The sequence below is a fragment of the Apteryx mantelli genome, chromosome 2, assembly GCF_036417845.1.
Source record: "Apteryx mantelli isolate bAptMan1 chromosome 2, bAptMan1.hap1, whole genome shotgun sequence".
Lineage (NCBI taxonomy): Eukaryota > Metazoa > Chordata > Aves > Apterygiformes > Apterygidae > Apteryx > Apteryx mantelli.
Window position 1 is genome coordinate 67,638,960 of NC_089979.1, and position 27,377 is coordinate 67,666,336.

The 27,377-nt window shown below is 36.2% G+C and overlaps 1 protein-coding gene across 6 annotated transcripts; it reads left to right on the forward strand.

The window, feature by feature from the left end:
* Window positions 1-26,977, forward strand: PRP4K (pre-mRNA processing factor kinase PRP4K). Of its 6 annotated transcripts, none has more exons than XM_067290801.1 (18): window positions 873-970; window positions 3,921-5,114; window positions 8,859-9,032; window positions 9,276-9,431; window positions 10,193-10,274; window positions 10,517-10,727; window positions 12,994-13,067; window positions 14,528-14,618; window positions 15,265-15,412; window positions 16,653-16,790; window positions 17,998-18,151; window positions 20,824-20,938; window positions 21,444-21,595; window positions 22,064-22,150; window positions 22,858-24,166; window positions 24,683-24,768; window positions 25,588-25,633; window positions 26,793-26,977. In XM_067290801.1, the coding sequence occupies exons 1-15, from the start codon at window positions 927-929 to the stop codon at window positions 23,059-23,061; spliced, it is 3,024 nt and encodes a 1,007-aa protein (XP_067146902.1). In that variant the 5' UTR covers window positions 873-926; the 3' UTR covers window positions 23,062-24,166; window positions 24,683-24,768; window positions 25,588-25,633; window positions 26,793-26,977. The 6 variants fall into 6 exon arrangements, with proteins under 6 accessions (XP_067146906.1, XP_067146902.1, XP_067146905.1 ...); XM_067290804.1 differs by having other exon boundaries at window positions 22,858-23,607; window positions 24,121-24,166; window positions 25,588-26,977; XM_067290803.1 differs by having other exon boundaries at window positions 22,858-23,135; window positions 23,473-24,166; window positions 25,588-26,977.
* Window positions 26,978-27,377: the final 400 nt, after the last annotated feature.

Below are 27,377 nucleotides of genomic sequence, written 5' to 3' on the forward strand. Positions count from 1 at the left end.
CGAAGGAGTTTGGAAGTTCAAAATGGCCGCCGCGGCGGAGCCTGAGCTGCGAGCGCCCGAGTAAGAGACCCGTCTGGGAGGCTCCTCGCGATGGCGCCGCGGGGAGGAGGAGGAGGCGGAGAGGAAGAGCGGGCGAGGGGAGGGGGGTAGGAAGAGAAGCGGCCGGGGTGGGGATGGCGCGGGAGGAGGGAGATGGCGGGGAAGGCGGCCGCTCCGGCGGGGAGAGGGGTGCGAGAGCGGTTGCTAGGAGCCGTTCGCCGGCCGCCCCGCCGCGAGGCGGCCCGGCGCCTCCAGCGAGCTGGGGGGAGGGGGGGACGCGGGAGGCCGCTCGTTGGGCGCGCGCGAGCCGGCCCGCTGGGGGGGGAGGGGAAGCGGCGCCGGGACCTGCGGGCGCGTGTCCTCAGTCCCGCGTGCTCCTTCCTGCCCGCCGCCGCTGGGGGGGCTCCGCCGCTGCCCCTCCCGGCACGTCCTGCCCCTCCCCTGGGGCAGCGCGTTTGCTGCCGGGAGGAAAACTCTCGTCCGCCGCGTGGTTGCGAGGCCGCTGCCGCCGCGGAGCGCGGGCATCCCCGAGGCCGCTCCCCGGCTCCCTCTCCCTGCGGCCGCGACTCCTTGCCCGAGCGAGGCGTCCCCGGAGGCGCGGGGAGAGGAGGGCAGGAAAGGGGAGCCGGGCCAGCGGGTGCCTCAGGCCCTCTTCTGCGTCTGCCGCCGCCTCAGTAGCCCGCGAAGCCGCTGCCCGCCCTGCGGCGAGCCCACCTCCCCCGAGTCCCGGGCTTTCTCGCGTTATAAAAAGTGCCTGTGCTGGTGGAAGCAAAAAGCGATTTGTTGCCGCCAGCTCCTCCTTCCTGCCCTCAAAATGACTGGCAACTCCCGGCTCCCGTTGGGAAGTGAAAACCGAGCTGCCATCTCCCCGCCGAAGCGGGGCTCGAATGCTGTATTTCCCGAGCATCGTGTTTAGTACCGTAAGATTTAGGTTTGTCGAAACTCAGGAGCTCGTGAACGCTTTCTTTGGAAGTTTTGCCTGGAGTTGACAGCCTAATACCTACTTTATTGCTCCTCTTCACTATACGAGTATTTGTAGCCATATAAACGGCTCTCTGTATTTTTTTCTCCCTTATATTAACAAGTAGTCATTTGAGGATTGTTTTTCTTCACTTAGTCGTGGGAGTAAAAAAAGAGAGGAGGCAAATCAGTGTAAATGTAAAACCGTGTAAAAGGTGAGCACAAGAATAAGAGGGCTTAGTGTTGTGCAGAGAAATGTAACTAAGAGTAACGAGGTGAAAACTGGTGATAGAAAGCCTGAATGCAATAGAAAACTGGCTGGAATCTCTTTGCAGGTCTTTGTGAACTTAAAAAATAAGGGAAAGTGGGGCTGTAACAGGAATCTGTCACAATTCCGTTAGCTTCCTCAACGTGCAGATATCTGTCTCATAATCTTCTGAAATCTTTAAAAGTTTCTTACCCATGTAAATAAGGCTGTGAAGCATTTAAATTAAGTAAAAGTTTACCGATATTTTGTGAAATAAACAGATTGAATTTCTAAATTCCGGTGCATGAAGAAACTCTAAAGTATTTAATACTAACAGAATTTAATTGTAATTTTTTATTTGGATAGAGATATAAAGAAAACTAGCAGTCATACTAGTAGTGTCCTAAGATACTGCAGTGGTGATACATCTTATCTGGAGCCTTTGCTACCAGTTTACTTTTAGAGAGTGTAAGGTGAGGTTATTACGTAACATTAAACTAAATTAAATTACAGAATAATTTCCATTTAGCTCTTATTATCACTTTCTGGTATTAAGAGTAGGAAGGCTTGTTCAGAGCAGCTTGAATGGATCGGATTTTGGTTGCCTGTAATATTTTTGTAACGTTGTGAAGTACCATTGATACGTTAATGGGGAATTTGTACAGCTTCCTAAAAAGACACACAGCCTCCTAAAATTCCTGTTTTAACATTTCTCTGCCCTTTAGCCAATTTATGTCACTGGCAATATTTGCTCTGAATTGCAAATCCAAATTGAAAAAATTTTAATACTTTTTCCTTCTTTTTGGTGCCTTTTGTACCAAATGTAAGAGAAAGCAAACTCATATGGCAATTTCTCCTCTTTCTCCTTACTGATATTCTGTTGTCATAGTGATATCCAGCATCAGGAAAGAAGCGCTTGTGGAAAAATGCCTTTCCATATGCTTTGATTGAGTAACCAGTAATAATGGGAAAAATGGTGGTTTTTTTTTTAAAAAAAAAAGGGGAAAGAAAAGAAGAAAGTGTTCTGACTTATGTTTCTGAATGTTGCATATTTTTCACCTAACCAGACTGTCCTCTTGCAAATTTTCTCATTTCAGAGTAATAAAGTGTTAATAGCTTTAACAAATTATTTTAGTATATGTTGCAGAGAAGTCTGTAGATTGTTTTCCAGTACCTTATTTTACATTAACTCAAACAGGAAAGAAGCAGTAACTGTGCTGTTAAAGATTTTATTAATAAGAGAGATAGTAATAGAATTTATGTAGAGTGCCATCCTCTAGACCTGACTTACAAGGCTTCAGATATATTTAAAATGTTGGATTGGTAATTCATCAGAGACTTCTGTCTTTAGAAACTAGCAGAGTTTGGAGGAAATCTCAACAATTCTGTGTACTTCCCCACCACCACTCCTGACTATCATGTTTAGGCAATTTCATTACTATAAGTGAGGCTTAGGGTACAGAAAGAGCTTTATTTAAGTTATTAAAGTGTTGACTAGTAAATTTTAGAGTTGCAGTGTAGGTCAGACAAGTTTGGAAATGTTAACTGTGACACCTATAATGTGAGTTAGCAGACAGATTTCAAAAGACAGACATCTGTCATGGTTGTTCCTTAATTGATATTTTGAGGGTGATGGGGATATATTTGCTGAATAACTTAAAAAAATCTATTGGTAAGTCAGTTTCAGCTTCTAAGAAAGATAAAATAGGAGAATGTCTAACATGTCAGGACTGAATTTTATTATTTCTGAAGCCATTAAATGTACTAACTAAATTGCTTGTTGCTCTGACTAGCTAATTGAAAGAAGTTATTTTTAATAGAAAAGATCTAGATGATTATTTTAATAACCTCCTTTATACTTTCTGCTGTTTTGCATGGTGCCATTTAACAGGTCCAAGATTACTGCTTTTTTTTCTTGGAAAGCTGACAGTCTATTATATATTATCAGAAGGCTGTCTGAAATTAGACTTCCTTAATTTATCTTGTTCTTTAATACTGTTCCCTGTATCACATAAATGCAAAAAAAAAAATTATAACTCGTTTATAACTCATTTCTGCTAGCAGGTGTGTACACTTGCAGAAAAAAAGTTAAAATAATTGATCTACTTTGCATTAGGTGGTCAGAGTCATCCTCTGATATAATTGTTTTGCCCTTCAGAGTACAACGGTGTGTTCTGCCTTTTGAAAATACTTTTAAAAGGCATAGTTTGGGTTAGGCATAGGAGTAGAACAGCAACTAAAAAAAATGATAGACTAACAGGATGCATAAGTATGCAGCACTGTTGTGTGCTATTAATAGATATTATCAGCGTTGAACCTAAAAGCCTAAAATTGATTTCACCTATGTATTTTGTCTTGTTAGTGCATTTGCTGGCTTTTCCTTCTGTAGCACTCTCTTCTTTCTCTCTCTCTCTCTCTCTCTCTCTCCCTCTCTCTCTCTCTCTTTTTTTTTCCTCCCAGGCTCAAGTGTCTGTTCATGGGGGATTTTATCTGATATTATAACTTAGTTATGTGAGCTGTACAGTTTTAGTTCTGCTAAAACTAAGCAATTAAATACTGGTTAGTTTCCAAAATAAAAATGACAAGAACTGTCGTAAAGAGACTGACAACCTAAAAACAGATTTAAGCACTGCGGTGAGTTGATGGTGCTGATGTGTAGTTTTTGTGTTTGCAGAGTTGAAGAGGCTGATATGTCTGAGAAAAGTGTAAATGAAGAAAATGGGGAAATATCAGAGGGAGACCAACCTCAGAACAAGCACAGCCGACACAAAAAAAAGAAACACAAACATCGAAGTAAGCACAAGAAACATAAACATTCTTCAGAAGAAGACAAGGACAAAAAACATAAACACAGACACAAACATAAGAAGCATAAACGGAAAGAGGTAGTTGATACCTCTGACAAAGAAGATGGACCAGCTAAAAGAACTAAAATTGATTTTTTAGCTCCTCTGGAAGACTTGGAGAAACAAAGAGCATTATTGAAAGCTGAACTTGAAAATGAATTAATGGAAGGAAAAGTCCAGTCTGGGATGGGATTAATATTGCAAGGTTATGAGTCAGGCTCTGAAGAAGAGGGGGAGATTAATGAAAAAGTGCGAAATGGAAATAGACCTACAGCTAAATCCAACACTAAGGGGAAATTAGAACCTGTGGACAATAAAACTAGTTCCAAGAAAGGAAGCAAGAGTGAATCAAAAGAAAGGACTAGGCACAGATCTGACAAAAAGAAAAGCAAGGCAGGAGTTGATGGAATCAAAGAGAAAACAACAAGAAGCAAGTCAAAAGAGAGGAGAAAATCCAAAAGTCCTTATAAAAGAAGTAAGTCTCAAGATCAGGCAAGGAAATCAAGATCTCCAATGCTTAAAAGGCGATCTCAGGAGAAAAACAGAAAGTCTAAATCTCCCCCAGAGGATAGGAATAAGGCAGATGATAAAAGTAAATCAAGAGATCGCAGAAAGTCTCCAGTTGTAAATGAAAGCAAAAGTCGAGATCGTGGCAGAAAATCCAAATCTCCAGTAGAACTAAGAAGCAAATCTAAAGATAGACGATCACGGTCCAAAGATAGAAAATCTAGGAGAACAGAGACTGACAAAGACAAAAAGCCAATTAAATCTCCTTCTAAAGATGCTTCTTCAGGGAAAGAAAACAGGTCCCCCAGAAGGCCTGGCCGGAGCCCAAAAGGAAGAAGCTTATCTCCAAAACAACGTGAGAAGTCAAGAAGAAGCAGATCCCCTCTCTTTAATGATCGTAGATCTAAACAGAGTAAATCCCCTTCTCGAACCCAGTCTCCAGGCAGAAGAGCAAGGAGTAGATCTGCAGAAAGGAAAAGAAGAGAATCAGAAAGGAGGCGTCTGTCTTCACCCAGGTAACTTAAAGATGTCAAGAACCATCAAAAAATGCATTATAGGATGAACTGTCTTCTAGTTAAGTGTTTATCTCTTTGCTTTATTCTGAAAGTAGCTATTAAAACAGGCAGTCAAATTGCTTGTAGTTATGAGCTTCCTTTGTATGTATTCAGTTTTCAGAAACACTCCCCCAGCTGTCAGACATGCAGACTTGGCTTGGGTTGTTAAAGTTGGGCTGAGTTATTTTTGATGCTCACATCATGGGAACAAGGTTTGTAGTTCAGGTCTTTTTGTCTCAAGCTGTTTGATTCAGATTTTGATCTCTGCTTTGTTATGGAAAATATTAGGCTCGCCAGCCTCCATAACAGGGTCCGACCATAGGTTCCTGCTGAGGCAGAATTTAGAATTTAGGCAGGAATTTAAGACTCACCCTCTCGGTGCCTCCTGTTGCCAAAGATCCCAGGTGAACTCACCCGATGGCGCCAGATGATCGTTTGGAGACGAGAGGCCCCGACAGTGGTCGCCTAGGGTCCCCTCTGGGGTGCCAAACTGTTATGGAAAATCAGGCTCGCTGGCCTCCATAACAGGGTCCAACCCTAGGTTCCTGCTGAGGCAGAAGTTCGAAGTCAGATTGGAGAGAAATAAAATTTAATGATACACGTGCGGTAATTACAGCTCGAGCTGGATGCCTCCGAAGAGGGACCCCAAACAAAGAAATCCCTGGGCAATTACACCCTTACAATCTAAATTCCCCACCCCTTAAGTGATAGTTTGGACCAATAGTAATGGTTAGGTCTGGGGTCTTCCCCTTCTTCACTGGGCCCCTTCATTGTCTCTAGGCAGGCTGCTGCTTATCTTCAAGGTTGGCTACTCCTGCCGTCCGTGTAACTTCTTTATCCCTCCAGCTTGAACCGGCTCTGGGGCCCCCTTTTACTTATCTAGGTAAAAATTCACAGCCTGAGGCCTAAGGCTTCAGCAAATTTAGCTACTAATGCTAAGCAAGTTATGCTAAGCGATTAATTCTAGACAGCTTCAGTCCAATATTCTCTAACAACTTTATCTCTTAGTTAATAGTTCTGTAGCTTTCAGGAATTTTTGTGAAGCTGGAGTCCCCTGCACTTTTGCATGTCAGTGTTGGCTAACAATGGATAATTAAAACCCAAAAATGTTTTATGATACAATCATCATGTGCAAATGTACTCAAATCTTTAATACCAAGATGCCCTTCTCGGTCACTTTTTCCTTTTAAAAAAAAAAGTCTGTTTCCATTTGCTAGAGGTGTGGTAGTATTGTTTGACTGTTTTTTATAGGTCTGTCTTGGTGGAGGGGTTAACCTTGTATACATACCATTACCATATTTTGCATACACCTGAATGAGAGGGGAGAGACTGAAATCTTTTATTTAATATATTTTTAGTTTATTTTCAATCTTAACACTTTTTTTTTAAGGCAGTTTAGCCTATGAAAGCAGTTACCTAGAGATTGTAGTGTAAATCATCAGAAAATAATTACTAGCATCTCTTTCTCTGAAACTGATAAGATATGGGTAGTAAGTTCCCAATCAGAGAGCAATATGTGTATTACTTTTTTGAAGTTAATTCATTAAATGTAGTAATTTAAACTTAATAATTGTGATAACTTAATAAAAACTTAATTGTAATAACTTTTTATCATGGGGTTTAACTTTGCATATTTCGAGAATTAAGAACAAAAGTACAAATTAAAAATTTTCCATTAGAACCACTAAGATCTAACTTGGTAAATAAGTGCCTAAAAATGTGAAAGTCTTTCTGCCAGCACTGCTGAAGGTTACTCCTGTTCCAAGTACGGGGTAGATTCTATAGGCACAATTAGCAGCTTTATTTGTCTGTATTACATTTTAGCAATAGTGCAGGTATTTTGGAGGATGGTCCCAATGGTGATAACCAGATTAATCAAGTATTGTAAATGCTCGCAGTTTATCTAGCTGCTTCCTGAGGACTCAGGAAGGTAACAGCACACCATTAAAATTTTCTTTTATGACGTATTTGACTTTTTTTCTTAGCATTTTGCATCTTTCAGTTTTCACTTCTCATGACAGCTTGCATTGCAGCCAGTTTGAATTAGTTATCTAAACATCATTTCAAGTGAGTAGTGCATGTATCTAGAATTCTGCTGTCAAATTCATACTGAAGTAACTTTGGCAATGCAATGTTCTATTGTACTGTGGTGAGCAGCATGTGAGTGGGGGACTGCTAAGAAATACTTTCTGCTGGAAGTGTTAGCCAGACAGTAGGAATAATCTTCCCTTGTGGGACAGCTTGAAATGATTTTCTTAGAGTCTTAACCACCTATAACTACTTTAGGCTGCTAGAGAATTTCAAGAGCTTTAGTGAACAGTTTTAACCACAAATAATTATTTTTCCTATTTACATTTCCAGAGTTCTAATCATGTTAAATGCTTCTAAATTCTTTAACTAAAGCTAATTATTATAAAACGTTTCTATGAATGTCAGCCTAATCAGCCTCTGCTTCTGTGACATGCTTGTGATCCCTGAACTGATTTTTTTACAGGTATTTTGGTTGACTTTTGGCGGTACAACCACTTTCTTAACCAAGAAGCATGGAACTGTCAGTTCATCCTGTGATTTTTTTTATTTTTATTTTTTAATATTATTCAAAAGAATGTAATCTAAAGTAAATGAGTTAGAGATCAACCTGCTCCAACATTTGAGTCTACAGTTATATCTACAGAAACTGGCACTACTTCTGTCTGAGCATAAGTTTTTCTTTCTTCCCATTGTTTACTATTATGCATCATTCTGTATGCATGTTCATGATATAGAGCTGAGGTAGTTGAAGCTGATTTAACAGTCATAAAAAGTATCATTACAGAATGGCAGGAATTAATCTTTCAGATTTTGTTCATTGATGAGATACAGCACCTGAAATAACTTGTTCCAATTTAATAAAAAAAAAAAAAAAAGATAAAGTAGCAACTTTCCTCATTTACTTTGAACAGTGTTGTGGAAATATTTTTCAGGAGTTTCTATTGCAGACTTATTAGAATAGTTGCCAAATATTTTTAACTTTTTTGCTTTACAATTTTGGATTGAGGTCTTCTGTCATGGAATACAGTTACACTTTTTAATGCAGCCGGTGGCCTATTAAGGATTTTTTTCATACATAATTGTGAATCTACACCGTGTCAAACTCCAATTTTTTAAAATCTGATAAAGGCTAATTTACATGTTAATTAAGAATTGTAATTTTCAGCTGTTGTATTAGAATGTTTTAAATGTTGAAGCTGTCCAGTTCTAGTCTCCAAATTGAAATAGACATTAGAGTCATTGTTGTGGAATAGTTCAGTCCTAAATTTCAACTCTTTTGTAAAGTTGTGGAGAAAATTCTCAAGAATTATTTTTTCATATTTTATTTACTGTTAATACTGTTTCTGATAAACTTGAAAACTGGCCACTCTATATGTAAGACATAAACACAAACTTTGTTTTAAACCTCTCTTAGCTTTATGATAGTAATTAACAAGCTCTGTTTCCAGAGTTGTCCTGAACTAGACCTATGTATAGGCACATATTTCCCAGGGTGGGGAGACACACACAAGTAGGGCAACCAGCTCTGCAACATACTTATCCATCCCTGCCTCAGAAGCCCATCTGGTGGACCCTCTCTTGCAGTAAGATTTTAAAGCGAGCTTTTAGAGGGAATTGTGATTTTTGTTTTCAGCTTGCTCTTGCTTTACTGCCATTCTCTTTCTTTATTTTAAGAACACGGACAAGAGATGATATTTTGTCTAGGCGTGAAAGATCAAAAGATGTCAGCCCACCTAGTAGATGGTCCCCATCCAGAAGAAGGTCTCGGTCCCCCATTAGAAGGAGGTCTCGTTCACCCCTTCGACGGAGCCGATCTCCAAGAAGGCGGAGTAGGTCTCCTCGAAGGAGGTAAAGACACACACTGCATTTTTTTTTGTTTTATAAAATACAAATAAAATAAACTAAAATTGATAGTTTATATATAAAATGATCATGCATTTCTGTTTTAGTCCAGAGCTGTATATGCTAGCATGGTCAAATTAATTTTGTCATCCATGAATTCATTTGTTTTAGTACTTTGAGTCACTGAGTATATGTATGTTTTATGAACAGATTTTCCTCCTTTTCTTAAAATACTCTTCTGTTCATCAGAGATAGAGGCAGAAGAAGTAGATCTCGTCTTCGAAGGAGATCCAGATCACGGGGTGGCCATAGACGTAGGAGTAGAAGCAAAGTTAAAGAAGACAAATTTAAAGGTAGTCTTTCTGAGGGTATGAAGGCTGAGCAGGAGTCCTCGTCAGATGAAAAGTAAGTATTAACTTCTGACTTCTGTTCATTATCTAAAAATACAGATCCAATGATACGGAGAATTAACTGACATCGATCTTCATATGGTAGATAGCTTTTTGGGTTGTGGTCTAAAACTGTAGCATGTTTCAGTACTGGTGATACTGTCAAACTGCTGTTGGTGTGATCTGTGTATAATCTGAAAAACTTTGGAGTACGCAAGAACAATCAAGACCTCTTGGCTAGTAGGCAGGCTTGAGGGATGGTATGTGGTTTGGTTCCTAGATGTGGCTTGACCCATATCATGTGAAAATTGTTTAGTCTGTGCGTACTTCAGCATATTCTCTTGAAAAACTGTAACACCTGAAAGGGTGAATTGCCACCTGTATGTTGTTTTTATTGTTTTTATATTTGCTGAATAGCTACCTAATCCAATTGCACAGGAATATCCATTCTTAAAAATCACGTTTTCAAGGAAAAACGATGCAGGGATGAAAATTAACAATTTTTTTGCGTTTTTAGAAACATTTATTGTTAATTGTTTACACTCACAAATAAAGTAGTCAAAATCCAAAAGATATTAAAAAATACATTTTTCTCAGTGAGAAGATAAAAATATACACACTGGAATTTAATATGCCTTTGTTTTCTGAGTCAATTGAGCAGTTACTGTTCAGTATTAGATTGTGTGTGTTCTAGACCAAGGAAGTGTATTTGCTATAATTCAGTACATAATCATATGTGTTTATGGTGGTACTTAAAAAGTAATCATCTCTTTGTAGTCTTGAAGACTTTGATTTGGAAGAAGAAGATGAAGAAGCAGAAATAAGACAAAGAAGGTTACAGCGGCAAGCAATTGTTCAGGTATGTGGTTATAGTATCATGTGGGTTTACAGAATCAAGATCTATACTGTTAGGGCAAAAAGTTGTGATCTTTACTTTCATTACTAAGGCAAGGCTCTTAGCCTATTAGTGATTCACACCCACCCTCATTAATTTATTGTAAATGTTAGTTTTGCCTAAAGTTTATGCTTCCATTGCAGCAGCATTGCTTCTGAGACTGAAGGTGTGATGCTGAGATTAATGATAAAATTTCTTTTTTGTAGAAATACAAAGGCCAGACAGAAGACAGTAATATGTCTGTACCATCTGAACCAAGCAGTCCTCAAAGTAGTACACGTAGTCGCTCAAATTCACCAGATGACATCCTAGAAAGAGTAGCTGCTGATGTTAAAGAGTATGAGCGGGAAAATGTTGATACATTTGAGGCATCAGTAAAAGCCAAGCACAACCTAATGACAGTTGAACAGAACAATGGTAAGAATCTGAAATCTCACTATGTATTGTCATTTATGAAAGCTTAACTCATAAGCAGATCATTGTAAAAGAGACATTTTATTTAATTTCCTGATATACTTCCAGGCTTGGAAATACAGTGACTTTTCAGACAGATTTTGAGTGTTTACCTGAATATTATAGTACTTAAAACATACCATTAAAATAAAGCTTTTTTGCTAGGGAGCATGATATAAGTAGAACATGTTTTCCATATTTCTAATAACTCTTAATGCAATTAGTGCTATAAATTTGGAGAAACAAATATCGATGCCTGTCTTTATAGCTAAATTGCAAAGTTAAAAAGGATGATTCTTTTCACTCTTTTTTTTTCTTTTTTTTTTGTCAAAGCCACTGTTTATGAAGAATGTACATGGATCTGTAGTTATTTAGATGGCCAAAATGGACTTAACGCTTTGTCAGAGTAACTGTTGGTGAGGGAAGGGTTTTTGTCTTCCTCCCCACACTTAATTTTTGGGCAACAATGTTGAAATATGTTATCACATAAAACCTGCCTTGTGCCTGATGCAGCAAAAGAGAATCTCCTAGTGCACCTTGTAGTATTGAAAACTCACTTCTTTTCTCTTTTGGATTACTGGAACTAGATTACTACTGTACGTCTTCCCAGCAGTCAAAGGTATGCCTTTAGCCCATGTGCAGACATAGTTGAGGCAGTTTTAACTATTTCAGTTACTCTTTATAGTTTTATCGCAACAGCACACTCTTCAACTAGGGCTGTGAAACCTTCCCACCCCCGTGTAAATAGCTGGACAGTTAGCTTGTATTTAGTGTCATGCTGTAGATGCATCCGTGGAGAATAAATATGGTATGTTGCAGTGGGTGCTTCCCTTTGAAGTAATGCTACTTCTCTTGAGACTGCTTTGTTGCACTGGAATCTGTCCTTGTGCTCTCCTTAGCAGTGTTTACAGATTGTTCTCCTGCAATGTAGGTGAAAAGAGCTCTATTTCTCTATTTGCATACCACGAAGACCACGTATTTTTATATATAACATAATTTTTTTTTTGTCAGAGGTATGCACTGCTTTCAAATTTTGTCCACTGAAGTATATGGAAACATAACTGTTAACTACAAAGACATTTCTTAAGCTATGAAAAAGGCTTTTAAGAAATAGATCAGTTAACACTCCTATCAAATCCTGGAATTTTCCTGTTTTGGTAGAATTCTGGGTCAGAGGTGGCTGTAGCAACAGATGGAAAACAGTGGCAGGATCATCTTTTTTTTTTTATGAGACATTTTGTATATATAGCCCGACCTCACAAAGAGGCAGGGTAATAAGTTGTAGCATAGTGAAAATGTAAGTAGCTTGAACTAAAAAGAAAATCTTAAGAGGATGCCAAAAGTGTCTATATTTTGAAACTGTGGTATCAGCATGATTGATGACAGTTTTTGATGTTTTGAGAAGACTTCAATCCAGTTATCTTTTTGTATAAAAGCAGTTGGCTATGTGCATTGTGAAAACTGGAGAATTCTGGGGTTAACCATTTATTTTCTCCATTGCTTAATAGCATTAAGGGAATGGTTGTAATTTATCACGGTCATGATGGAATGCTACCAAAATACGTTATGAAATAGTTTGAGTTTACTTGCTTTCACTAACATATGTACTTAATTTATATTTCTTTGTTTTTATCTTATCAACCAAATAAAATGTCTTTGGGACTTTAAAGATGATCAAAAGGTGAGAAAGGGATAATCTTGCCTGCATTAAGAATGTTTCTCTTTTAAACATAATAGTTAACTTCATCTCTGACTATAAGCTACACACAAGCTCCTTTTTGGCAGGAAAAATTTTGAAGAAAACGCTGCCTAAAGAAACAACTTCTGAGCTTTACAACTTTATTTTTTAGTAAAATACCTTGTGTTTAGCAGAAAACCCTAAATTTGTATATTGAATACATGAATTCACTATCAGTAAGGATCATGTAAAATATGGGATTTTTTTTTTTCTTTCTATATGAATTGTTGGAAATCTATTATGCTTATTTTTTTCAAGGAGTATGCGTATTTTGAGTGCACTGAAAAAAATAACAAATCTGAGCTTTCTATTTGTAGAATTTTTAATTATATAAAATGGCATTTGCCAAAAGCACTGTTAGAGCCACCTCTCTACCACCATATTGATCTTAGATTATATTGTAAAGGTATCAAGACACAAATTTTACTAGTGTGATAGTTACTATTAGTTTGTCCTCATTTTCATGTTGAATAATCTAAATTTCCTTTTAAGGTTCAGCTCAGAAGAAGCTGCTAGCTCCTGATATGTTCACGGAATCAGATGATATGTTTGCTGCATACTTTGATGTAGGTAATTCTTAGAGATGAAATATATGGATTTCTGCTTGTCTTTTTGTTAAGGAGCTATTGTCACTTGAGTTTTGTGGGAATTTGGATTATAGAAGGATGTGTAATGGTGAGCAGCATAGTCTGAATCTTTAGATCAGCTGAGACAGACAAAGTAGTTCTTAATATTTCACCAAAGTAAAACTTACTGAAATTAGTGGGAGTTTTGCCTGACTGAATGCTTGGAGATTTCACCTGCTGTTTGAATAGTATGTGTGGTGGCATACAGTAACAAAGTTCTTTGTACGTTAAGCTTTTATGTTAATGTTACCATCTGCACTTCTCTAAATACATACCCTCTTCAGAGGACCGTGCATGGTTAATTAAAAGTATGTGTAATGTATTTTAATTTGCTGATGATGCCGTGTAGGACTAATCTGGTGGCCTCTTTTTAGATGATGAGATGCATTTCCTGTTTTTACTTCTGCACTATTCCAGCAGCTTTTCTCTAAATACGCTGCTCTGGTCTGCAAACCTTGGCAGTCCAATTAATTGTTTTGAGACTTTACATGCAATTCTCTGTACACCGTCTTAGTTATTGCTGATACCCAGCCACTGAGAGATTGGTCAAGACAACAATTTTCTTAACTCAGAAGTTCTCCAGTTAATTTTGTTTTATGGCAGACACAAACCATTAGTTATGATGGAAGTATTGGTGACAAAAGGCTGTTGCAGTGTCATTCTACTAACACCATAAAAAGGGAAAAAAAAAAAATCCTTTGACTTGGAAAAAAAATTAATACTTGAAGAATATTGGGGGTTTTTTTACTTATGTTTTTAAAAGTTTGAAAATGACAGTTAGAAACTTAAATGGATTGTAAGTAAGCAGTTCTCCCTTCCAGGAACTAGTGTCCAGCTGAAGATATTCTTAACTACTTAGATTTGAATTTGAATAATATTTTGCCAAATCTGTTAAGAGATGTCAGCAGCAATTGTAATAATTTTATGATCATAAGTATAATAGTATGGATCTTGTGAAGTGGCACAGAATGAACAAAAATTCAAGCCTTAAGCAACTGTATTTACCCTTCAAATTGCTAAATTTTATTTCTACAAATGTACTGTAGGTAAAAATGTTATTCATATGGTCTAGAATGTGCATTCTAACTTAACTTGTTCAAATTCTTTGTGGGTAATAACTGAAACTCTGCCTGTTTCTAATATTTAGTAATAGTTTTATTGATTGTTCCTACTCTGTTTCCCTGCAACAGTCTGCAAATACTGGTGTTTAAATAGCATTTTGCGTTCAGTACTTTATCTCGTAAAAGATAAGTGTGTTTGTACTGTAGAGAGGAACAGTGTTTCAGTGCAAAAAAGTGCCTAATCATGTGGGCTTTTGGGTTTCATAAGTAAACATCAAAGAAGAAAACACATATTTAGAGCACAAAATAAAGCTGTTATTTTTGTCCTTTTCATTTCAGAGTGCTCGTCTAAGGGCTGCTGGGTTTGGAAAAGATTTTAAGGAAAACCCCAATCTCAGGGATAACTGGACTGACGCAGAAGGCTATTATCGTAAGTTCTATATGTCAATTTGCACTTAAATCTGAAAAGAGGATGCTAAATGGAAAACATCCTCATTTAAAAGTATTGAAATGTTATTCTAAAGTAACCACACTACAGGACCCTTGCTTAGTTTGACACATTTGTGCAGTGTGAAACTGCTGCCACATATATCACAGAATTTCAGTTGGGGTAAAACTAAAAACTCTCTGTAGTCATTTACAGCCATGAGATCACCCTCACAAAGGAAGGGGGTGCTGGCCAGAATCTGAAACCAAAACAGCGTCCAGGAGAACATAGATGCCGAGTTGTCATCCAGTACTTAGAATGGAGATACTAAAGTGAGCATGTTTCTCTTCACTACTCAGTCTTAAAATCATTTGCAGTAGTAAAAGTCAGAAGAAATATTCCTGTAATGGATAAAATGGGCATGCAGCTTTTAACCTCAGTTATGAAAAGACTCCAGACTTACAGAATCGCAATTTCAGTTCCACAAAATTTTCACACAACTAGGTATAAAATGTATGCTGTGAAGTTTTTAAGTGACTATCCTTTTTTCCCTGTTTCTGAATTATACAGAAATGTTTATTTTTCATGAAATACTTTATGTACGTCACTCATAATTTTTACTGTAAATTGCTTGATTTTTATCCTTCAGGTGTTAACATAGGCGAAGTTCTAGATAAACGTTACAATGTCTATGGTTATACGGGCCAGGGAGTCTTTAGTAACGTAGTGCGAGCCAGGGATATGGCAAGAGCAAACCAAGAAGTAGCTGTTAAAATCATCAGGAACAACGAACTTATGTAAGTAATGTTTTTGCATAATAATAATAAAGCGAATGTAACAGTTGGAAGCTTTTCATTATTTGATTTGAATCTCCCTTTGTCTCAAGCAAAATAACAGATTACAGCTGTGATTCCTGCTTTTCTGCTAATATGAGCCATATAATTGGAAGCACTTGAGGACTTTGTATCCACACTTCTTTACAGCTATCACAGGAGAAGGGTACTTGCATTTTTGTCAGGCACTTTCTCGTTTGCAAAACTACAAGGAACAGTGGTGGCAAAGAACAAGCTTATAGTCAATTATATGGCCTACCCAAGTCTAAAATTTTTTAGATGGGAGAACAGAAGAGTGCTAGCTGTGGACTGTATAATTTTGTTTTGATGGACCAAATCCATTTGTCAGGCTATGGATTGGATCCTAATCAGTCACCTGCAGCTTTTTTAATATATTCTGTGTGTGTGTGCCTGTGCACGCATGTGCCTGTGCATATAGGAAAGGGATGGGACTGTGCCTATAGAGAAAAAATTACTGAAGGTCTTTCGGATTAAGTGAACATTAATTAGTGCAGTGTTGCATTAGGCTACGTTATACTGTGTGAGGACTCATCTGTAATACATGTTTTCAACATCTGCTGCAGTGTTGCTAGTATCATGTATTATGTCCTCTGCCATTAAAGACAACTTATAAGAAAGTCTTTTCCATGCATTCTACCTTGGAAGTTTTAAAACTGGCATTGTTGTATATTTAACTGGGTTATTTTGGTTTATACGAATAAGTACTTAATGATAAAAATAAATGGGCAATAAATTGTTTGGTATTTTGTGTAGATAGTTCAATTTGGGTGTGTACTTCACTCTATAGTCAGTTTGGATTAAAATTTATTTAATAATATACATGGTTAAATACTTTTTTTTTTTAAAGTAAACTTCTGAAATAAGTGTTCTGTAAAATTCAACTGTACCATATTATAGGAGAAAATCCAATTTCGGCTTTAAATGCAACCAGGAGGGAGGAGGAAAGTACAAGTAGGGTTACAAAGTCACAGATGATGCTCAAGGAATGGAATAAATTTACCCACTGTGTAGACACTGACAGTAAACCACAGATTACTTTTTTTTTTAAACAGTGCTACATTAAGAAACCACAAAACATTTCTTGTTTCCTGATAATTATAACCAGCTAATTGATAGTCTAGATTAAAAGAAGGTACTAGAATGTTAAACAATTTGTTTTCTAATCGTATTTCTTTGTTTTCAGGCAAAAAACTGGCCTAAAAGAACTGGAATTTTTGAAGAAGCTCAATGATGCAGATCCTGATGACAAGTTTCATTGTCTACGATTATTCAGACATTTCTACCACAAACAGCATCTGTGTCTTGTATTTGAGCCACTCAGGTAAGATGACAAATGTATGGGGCTCTCTATAAAAGTAAAGTTCAGTTAAGGGATCTTGAACATTCTGCTCTTGATTATTATTTTCATTTTAGTATCTATATTGTTCCATTGACAAAATTCAAGAATGCAAGGAATTTTATTCAAAAAAAAACCCCAAAAAACTGAAAGCACAAGTCCACAGACTACTGAACTGTTTCAGATTACCTGAAGCATTGTTATGAACTTGCTGCCTGGTCAATATTTGAAACAAAACAATATATTATTAATTAAAGATGGTTCACCTTACTGATGTTCTTTTTAATGATTTTTTTGGTCACCATGTTCTTCTTGGCTTTCATAATTCTTTATTTTTTGGGTTTGGATTCAGAACGCGTTTCCAGAGAGGTTCAACAAATGCTGTAGGTTATCTGAAGACTACATATGTAACAGTGCTCTAAGGAAGAAAATTGTTCAAGTACTTTGCATACTCGGCTTTGCTTTAAAGAGTCAGGTTCCTTTGACAGGTTAATTGCAGATAGTGTGTTTTATGATTGATCTGGATATATTCAGTGCCTTCGTTTCCATTTCTACTTAGATGGAGACATACTGTTGTTCATAGCCTCAGTTTTCTTGTATGTCATATTTTAATTTTTGCCATGAGCTTTTGAGGTGAAGATAATTTTTTTTTTTTTTGCTGAAACAGTGCAAGTTTTATGAAATGGCCATTATATTTTGATTAATAAGCTGTAAGACCAAATACTTTCTTGAGATGCACTTTTTATAACACACTTGTACATTATTTATATCCTGTGATGGAATCATTGCCCTTTTTACCTGTCTGCTTTTCAGGTCATCAAAACATGGCCTCCTCAACCTCTTTTTTTTATCTCTTTCTCTCTCTCTCTTTTTTTTTTTTTAAGAAGTAAAAGAGTACAAAGTACAAAGACAGTAAGTTGTTAAGAAAATGCAGTTCGTGCAAATTAATCTTGATTAAAAACATGTTCTGAACTGATAAGTAGGTCTAGTCAGTAAGTATACAGTATATAGTTGATCTGATTGACCAACAGTTCTGCTTCATTGCTAAACCTTAAGAAGAATGTATTTTAAGTTGAATGCTGCTTTTCCCAAAATGTCTAAAGCTAAATAGTTTCTTCATATTTGTCTTATAGTTTAGAGGGCCAAAATACTTTTCTTTGTTAAGCTGTCTTCTGTTCTCTCTCTTTAATAGTATGAATTTACGAGAAGTGTTGAAAAAATATGGGAAAGATGTTGGTCTCCATATTAAAGCTGTGCGTTCCTACAGCCAGCAGTTGTTCCTGGCATTAAAACTTCTTAAAAGATGCAATATCCTACATGCAGACATTAAACCAGATAATATTTTGGTAAGTAATAAATAATTTAAACTTACTTTGCACAGTCTATAGTGTAAAATAAAATATGTGAAAAATCAAATTTTTGAAATGAATACCATTTCTCTGAATTCTGTGAATTTAGATGAAGTCAAAAATTTGTTTCCTTTCCCTGAAAAATTTTAGAGTTCATGTTTTGAAATAAAATGACATCATGGTATAAATAGTAAATAAGAAATATAATACAATCAAATACTTAAATTGCAACTAAGCTTCCAAATAAAATCTTTTATCTAGTACAGTCTTTCTCAAACTAAGCTGCATCCACTTATACACTTGCATCTTTTTATAAAGCAGATCTATAGTCTCAGCATTTTTTCCACCAGCAGCTGAAAAAAGCTCTTGCTTTCTTCAAAACTTAATTAAGTTGGTTGAGTTTGGAGATTTTGTTTATTTGGATGAGATGATGGGGAAAAGTGCTTAATACTTTTGAAATCAAACATGGGTTGACTTTGATTTTCTTGTGGTCATCCCTGTGATATATTTAGATTTTTATTTTACTCAAAATGTTCACTTCTTGCCATTGCAGCTCTAAAATTTACCATCTAAACATGAGATATGTGAATAATATGCTGTTTTATGAGTGGCATTCTGGATACTGGAGCTCTAAACAGCTATACTTCCGTATCTAGAATGAAGGTCCAGCAAGGATATTCTTCCATATTTTCTAGAGAATTAGAAATCATTTGTGGTCTCCTTTCCTACCACCAAGTCATTGTAGCCTTTTCCAGAAGGCTTTTTTTTATACCCTTTCTTCACTGGTTGAAATAGTCTGTAACAGATTCAAATACAGGAGTAGTCTTTACCAAGTAGATGTTTAAAAATAATGATTAAGCAGGAATATGAAAGGGTAGTTCTAATAACAGAAAGTCTTTCACGTAACCAGTATTACTGAAAACACTTCTACCTACCTGTGTACATGTTGGTCTCTGACAATTTTAGATATAAAAATTGTTGTGTGTTTCCTACTATGAAATGTTTGATTTATTCAGGGTTCTCTCCATGTCTCGCAAATTTTTGCGTTTTGTTCTGAAGTCTTACATATTTCTTTCACTTTACTGCATTTCTGTAATTTATATTAGGAAGTTCTGATGTTGCTTTTTTATGGTATTAAAAAATAAGAATCTGTCGGGGAGAGAGGTTCCCATTTCATACACTTCCTTCTCAAGCTTTGACGTGTCGTGACACCTAACATGCTTGTATTCATGTAGATTATTAAACTGTGTTGCTTCATATTAGAAAAATAACCATTTTATGAAGCTGAATACAGTAATACTATTTTTAGATAACCTAAATAATTGACCTATATATTTCTTATTATTTAAATCCTTAACATGGAATTGCCCAGAAAAACGGATATATAAATATACTTAATTTAAAGAAATGTAATTTAAAAGTCAGGTAATTCACTCTTTAATGACTAGAGGCTTTGTCAGATGTTTTTTTCCGTGTAATTTATTTCCTGTGCATGTTAGATACCTGTTTCTAATGATAAGGTAACATCATCGCATTACTGTTTTTCTTGCAAGATTCATTACTGGAAGATGATTTGAATGACAAAATACAGATCAGTTAATAATTAATTGTGATCATAACTTTTTTTCCCACTGCTACAGGATGTTGATAAATGAATTGGCATTAGTATTTTAAGCATCAGGTTACTGGAGCTGCAATGATGCATGTTTAGCTTTGAAGGTAGCTTTTGGTTGTTCTTATCATAGGATGTTTGGTCTCAATTACACTGTAAAGGTGACTCACTTGTTTCCCAAGCGATGTTTGATATGCCTTTAATCACGTTCTGAACTGATCTTTAAGTAGGGTATTGTCTGCCTATTGGAAGTTGCTAACTTTAAGAGACGCGGGTAATATTTAGGGGTGAGTAAGGGATTACCTTTTTCAACTATCTCTGTATCAAGCCAGATGAAGTAAAGCAAAGTCAGTGCCCTGATGCCATGGAAGAGTTGTCTGAGCACTGCTCGCTCTCGCTCTCGCTCTCTCTCTCTATCATATACATCTGTTTAAAAAGTACTTTGAAGGGTGTATATGGGACTTTTTTGGCATGTTTATATTCCTTTTGAAAGAGATGGGAACGCTAATATAAATTATGTTCTCTTAGTAACCCTGTGCATGTCTTTGACTGTCATGCCACGAATGTCAAAAGCTATGGAAGTACGTTTCTGAATTTCTCAGCAGGTGTCACTATTACTATGTATATTAGAGAAATGTTAAAATAAAAAATGCAAATATTTTGGCATGTTTTGTGTTTAATTTTTTATATCTTGACAGAAGCAGTTAAATAACATTCAAAGTTAATTTTTTTGCCTGCTTTAAAATACACTTGATCCATGCAAAAATAATGAAATAACACAACTGAAAAAAACAGTAAAGTGGATAAGGGAAAAGTACATGAAAGTCACCTTTTCAGTATTTTATATTATCTGAAGACATTAACTGTCACTTCATTTTAAGAAGGCTTTACCGTTTCTTTAGAATATAGAGAGGAAGGATTGAAACATGGGAAGAATTTGAGATTTAAAGGCTGGATGTTTTTCTTGTCTCTGGCATAAATGCATTGTTAATGACACAGTGCTGTTGGAAATCCTGTCTACAAACAGTGCTAATGCATATTTATTTCTAACTTGCAGGTGAATGAGTCTAAAACTATATTAAAGCTTTGTGATTTTGGATCAGCTTCACACGTTGCAGATAATGATATCACACCATATCTTGTTAGTAGATTTTATCGAGCTCCTGAAATCAGTAAGTAAATTTGGATTGGCCATACTCATCTTAAGCAGTAGCAGGATATACCACTATAAGCAAATGAGAATTTGCCTTGAGTTTATCCTCTGTTCAGTTCTGGAATAATGTCAATTTGGAAATTTACAGCAGTCAAAAGTTCAAACTTTGAAAGAATGTTTGTGCGACTCTTCATGTATGTTGGTTGTGAGCCCAATGAGGACAGGGAGAAGTCACTGATTGGTTATGGTTTTGTTTTAATTTGGAGGTATTGTTCTGACTTTTTGTTTTTTAATAACTTAATTTGTGGTGATTTGTTTGGGTGTTAGGTAAAAACCTCCCTTTCTGAAATAGGTATCCTGTAAAAGTGAGAAGGGTTGCTTCCTTCTTTTATGGTGCCTTGTTATTCCTAAGAGTAGGAGCACCAACATAGTTTCCAAATCAGAATTTTTTCATCTGTTTACTTTTATGATAGTATATCTTTACAGCTGCCTTTATGGGATTAACTTGATTTGCTCTGTTTCAGTTATAGGAAAAATCTATGACTATGGTATAGATATGTGGTCTGTAGGCTGCACACTATATGAACTTTATACAGGAAAAATACTCTTTCCTGGCAAAACCAATAACCATATGCTGAAACTAGCCATGGATCTCAAAGGAAAGATGCCAAACAAGGTAAGAAAAATAAGTATATAATTTTCACTGACATCTGAAACTGCTGAATTGAACGTGCTTTCTTTTTTTCTCCTTTAATTCTGTTTCTTATCATATACATCTTCTCTTAACAGCCAGTAAATATCAGACATCCCTCTGACTGTATAATTTATGTTGATTTAAAATCTTATGAAGTGAAAGTGTACAGCTTCTTTTTCGTAGACTAAGTATAAAATGAAAGCAGAAACCTTCTAAGCACTGACCTGAAAAAAATACGTAAGTCAATGGAAGATACTGTGTCCTTTTTCAACTGGTTTGAACTGTATTTTTTTATTCAATCTCTAATCATTTCTCACTGTCCTATTGATATATTTTTTTAGAAGTATTAAATTATTCATGTTGCAGTCAGTTAGTAGATGTTGATGTTAATTGTGAAATTTGTAAGACTTAGAGAACTTACCTAAAACTCTTGCCTCTCTCATTTTCCAGATGATTCGAAAAGGTGTGTTCAAAGATCAGCACTTTGATCAAAATCTCAACTTTATGTATATAGAAGTAGATAAAGTGACAGAAAGGGTAAGTCCTTAATGTTACTTTTTAAATAATAACTAAGTAATAACTAAGCTATTACTTTTTTCCAAGTTTTTCTACTACAATGGTGTTTCCAACACATCTTAATTAAAAATAAGATTTTGGAAGGTATTAGAATGTCCTGTGGAGGCAGTGTGTATAGAGTATATGGTTATAATCTGCCAATAAAGATTTTTCCTATAATTGAATAACTTGGTGTTTAAGAGAAATCAGTTTCATCTTTTTAGGTACGGAAGGTGTATTCATATAAACTATCCTGAAATTACTAATAAAAAATATTCTGCCCTCCTGTTAGAGCAGAATGTCCAACTTAAGTATGACCTGCTTGTTGTAGGAGGTCACTGTTATTTTCTGTGCAGTTTTAACATTGAAAATCTGTCAATTATCCCAGAATTAATGATCAGATGTGGGATGCTTTCTGTGCAGGCTTTTGATCATGTTCTTGGTTAACTGAGGCTTTAGATTCGTCTACACCTACTGTTGATGAAAAATAGTCTGGCCTTCCCCTGACTGCTTATTTTCACACTTTTCCTTTGCCTGTGTGAGGATTTATGAGGCCATATGATGAAGCGCACTGGGGAACTGATTAGATATAACCCTGCAAAAAAGTTGCTTCTTAAGCCCTGTTAAACAGAGGGGGGTTTGTGCACTACTTCTGTTCTACAACAAGGTTACCATTTTTGTATTCATAGGAGAAAGTTACTGTTATGAGCACCATTAATCCAACCAAGGACCTATTAGCAGACTTGATTGGGTGTCAACGACTCCCTGAAGACCAGCGTAAAAAAGTACACCAGCTAAAGGACTTGTTGGACCAGATTCTAATGTTAGACCCGGCTAAACGGATTAGCATCAACCAGGCTCTTCAGCATGCCTTCATCCAGGAAAAAATTTAAACCAGATGAAGAAGTTCAAAGGGTTTGAGTAATTAAGATACAAAGACTGAAGAAATTTCACAGCAGTTATTAATGTATATAAACATAAATATTTCCCCTGCAAAGTTGAGGAAGAAATGATACATTTGAATTAACATCAAGGCTGATATTTCTTTTAGAAATGTTAGAGTAATTCTGTTTTGTGTCTCATGTGAAAATTTTCACTGTAGAACTGTTTTAATTGCCCAGACTGCACAGAAGTACAATGCTAATGTATATTGTTGCAGTTCGTATATATTATAAAAAGAAAAAGCATCTGTTATAAAAAGAGCAGTAATACTGGGTGGTTGATTTGTTTTTAGCAGACTTGGCTTCATTTTTGTCTTTAAAAAATGGCCAGCATAAATGCTATTTATATTCACATTTTCCTAGGTGTGTGTGTGCAGGCCACAGCAGCATGCCCTTGGTGTAGTCAGTGCCGAAGGGGGTCTGTTCCTTCTTGAGCCTGCCCGCAGGGATGGTCTCCTCTTTTAAAGCAGGTTGTGTACAACTTTCAGTACACTGAAGGTAAGCTAACCCATCAACATCACCGGTGTTTAAGCTGTTATTTTACTGGAACAACTGACAAATGAGAGACAATAGCATTGTGGCAGAATTCCCTGCATGTTTGATAAATGATCTTGTTTTATTTTCTGGCATTACAACTGTGGCATAGTTGCAACTTCTGTTCTGTTCATCACATTTAAAATTTTGAGAGCGCGCACTTGATGGATAGAGCGCCTTCAGTGTACTGTTTCTTATTACTTTAATTTTTTTAATCAACTTGCTATAGACTTTGTATACATTTTGTTAAATACAGTTCACTATGACATAGAACCAATACTTACAGAAGAGTTTTCATTTAGTAATTACATATGTTGGGATCTCATTCGAAAGACCTTATATCTAAAGGATAGATAGACAACATAATGAAATTTTTAACTATTTGTATGTCATTTTGAAAGTGTACTGCTTTATGCTAAAAGTGTTTCATTTGTTCATTGTTTTCATTATTTGTGATCATGTTGTCTTTCAATACAGGCATAAACCTTCCACTCTTGAACAAAGCAGCTGCTTTTTAAAAGCGGTAATTGCTTCTTTACCTTTTATTTCTTTTGTAAATGAAGCTTTTCTTTAAGAAATGTGACTTTAAAGTGTTGTCTCTTGCATAAAACAGTTGACACTTACTTATTGTAAAGTGAAAATTGTTCTGCTGCATGTAAAGTGGACCATGCAGACTTCTGTATGTTTTCAGTATGCATCATTAGATAATAAAGTCTTTTGTGAACAAGGCATTTGTAGCCATTTTTAAAAGAATCTGTCTTCAGTGATGGTAAATCAGGTAATTTGTAAGAACCACCCCTGCATTTTCTATTAATCATTTAATTGAAGGGTTTATTAAAAATTATGATCTTTGGGAGTGCTATAGGCTATGTTAATTAGATATATAATTATCACTGCTTAAAGAAAACAAAAGCCCTACAGATACTGTCTGCCTGCTTTCATTGTAATGAAATTATTCCTGTAGGACATGGGATTAAATTCAGGATTTAACTAATGTTTGTGCTGTTTTTCTCACTTTTCCTTTTGATGGTGCTGAAAGAGAAAAAGGAAAGCGAGTCACAGGCCACTCAACGCCTACTCCATGGGTCTGATTTGCTGAGACACCAACTTCACCTTCCTAACAAGGTTATTTCTGACAGCATGTGTAGATAAACATTTAGCAACAAGTTAAAAACAGCTTGAAACATTTGTGAGTTGGTTATGCAACATGAGGAAACCAAAATCAAACTTCAGGTCCATACTGCTGTTTAATAATTCTCTTTTACAATATTAAGAAGTTCATCTTTTCACTTTTGTTAATATATTCTGAAAAGGTGTGCCAAACCCACTGGTTTCATGTATTTTATAATACTTCTTTAAACTATGGAGGGTTTTTGTATCCATCTAGGTACATAATGGCAACAATCATGCACTCTTAGTGCACTCAAGAATGGAAAAAAGAGGCAAAGCAGTCATTCTGCTGGTGGGAGATACCCCACCAAGGAGATGTAATGAACTAACTACAAAAACAGGCAGGAGATGGGTGGTTTTATATGCTATTTGGAACCTTCAACCTGTCCCTTCTCAATTTATATTCTAACATTTTTATTAAAAAGTAATCTGTTCTTATTTCCACATACTAAGGTACTTGTTCATACAGGAAATAGAAAATGCAGCTTTCACATTTAATGAAATGTTAGTTGCTTGCTAGTTAAATATAGAAAGTAACTTGCCCTTGCATAACATAGGCAGCACTTCTGATGGCAATTTTACACAGATGTAGTAAGAGCCTATTCTTTCTGTTGCTTTGTATTTTATTCTTAACATAGGAATATAAAACAATGAAATGAGTTGGTGATACAGAAACAATGCAATAGAAACAATGCACCTTAATGCCTACAGAACTGTCTTAAGCTAATCTGAAGAAGCATAAAGTTGCTCGTTTACTTGTTCTTTGTGTTGTAGGTGCAGCTCAAAAGAAGATGATGACTACCAGAAGACATGAACAAAGGTTTCTGTCCTATAAAAGATATGAAAAATTTTTCATGTAGTTCTGTCTAATCTTTTGGTTTCTAGCATTCCAATTTAGAATTGATTAACACTGCTGCTGTATTCTTACTTCTTAGAATATACTTACTGTATTAGTATTTGTTACATAGATGTGCTTGTTTGTTTCCTGGTTGAAGGTTTTTTTTTAATTGTGATCAAATGTAGGTAAATAAACATTACCATTTAATGCCATTTTCTTAAAATGATAAAATGGCCAGCACAAAACCTGTCATTTAAGAAAGAGTCTACCACTATGGTTAAAATACATTTTTTTAAGCTATTAAATATATAAGCAGATGATGCACTTTTTTTCTTGAACTTGAGCAGGTTCCTTATTTATTTTAATTCTGTCAGACTTTATTGTTGATAAACCAGAGACCAGTCTCTGGCTGTTCTGAACAGGGGATTGTTCAAAAACAAGTGGATTCAGTCCTCTGCCCTGTTCCAGCTTCAGCTTTTTTCTGTTGGCAACAACAGAGAATCTTTAATTCTGGCTTCAAAAGCCTCTAGAATAGAAGACTTCTTGACACTGTCAAGGAACCTCTCCAGTGTTAGGCAACACCTGTCCCTTGTAGCCTTTGGTTTCTGAGGATAGCAGAGAAGTTACTAATGTCACTGCAGTTAGCTGAATTCCAGTGTGGTGCAAGTTGAACAGCTGTGCAACAGCTGTGCAGGTTTTTCTTGTTGAACTATTCTTCAGCTAATCTAGGAAGGAGGATAATTTATCTGTTCCTCCTATACCTAAAAATATAATTTGTATCTTCACTTGGTCCTGTATACAGAAAGTTTGGTTACATCTACTGTGCTAACTTCTATTCCCTTCTCTCTAATGGTGACAGGAAGCTTCACATGTTAAACATGTTTGGTTTGCCAAGCATCCAGAAAAACCATGCTGCGTGCCCTTTGTGCTTTTTAACCCAAATCCCTAAGGACAGAAATGAAATACCCTGCCTTTTTTAGTGCTGAGTCAGATACATAGGCAGTTCGAATCTCTTTTAATATATATAACCACAGTGTATGCTACTTTAATTTAAAAATCAAAAACTGTTTAAGAGCATTTGACAATAGAATATAATGATTCTTTTAAAACCTTTTTAGTAATACTTTATCTCCATACATAGGGTAAGTGGCATTATACCTCTGAAGAACCTTTATGTTATATTGATCCATACACAGAAGGCAAACCAGTTTGTGAGACTACTGGAGAAAGAGCAATCTTCTACAGTATGTGTCAGATTGTAACTCAGAGTAGAAAATGTTGGGAAGTGGCAATTGCTTGAAGTTAATAAAAGCAGCTTAAAACTTACTTGTATCTTGTCTTCTGTTCTGTTTACAAATGTGATATTACAAAGCTTCTAAATATTTGAAAATTTTTGAAATACACTAAAAATGAAGCATAGTTCTTCGAATGGAGTTGTCTGCTTAGGTATCAGAGGTATTAAAGACCTTGGAGATGCACTGATACAGCTGTTAATTTATGGAAGAACAGAATGTACTGTTTGGTAGAGATTGTCATCATCAAAAGAGTTCATTAGTATAGCTGGCCTCTATAAAGAAGGCTGTCACATGGTCTTTAGTTTGTCTATTATGGAAGATGGGGAAACTTCTTCCATAGCCTCTCTGTGCAAGTCTGAAGAATGTCAGATGAAGAAGGATACAAGAATACCTTTTCAGGCAACTCCAGAACACCTACTTCTTGGACTGTT

Coding starts and splice junctions, on each gene's coding strand:
- PRP4K (XM_067290800.1), top strand. CDS start 927: ATGCTGTATTTCCCGAGCATCGTGTTTAGTACCGTAAGATTTAG. Junction 971..3,920: donor TTTAGTACCGTAAGATTTAG/GTTTGTCGAAAC, acceptor TTGTGTTTGCAG/AGTTGAAGAGGCTGATATGT. Junction 5,115..8,858: donor AGGCGTCTGTCTTCACCCAG/GTAACTTAAAGA, acceptor CTTTATTTTAAG/AACACGGACAAGAGATGATA.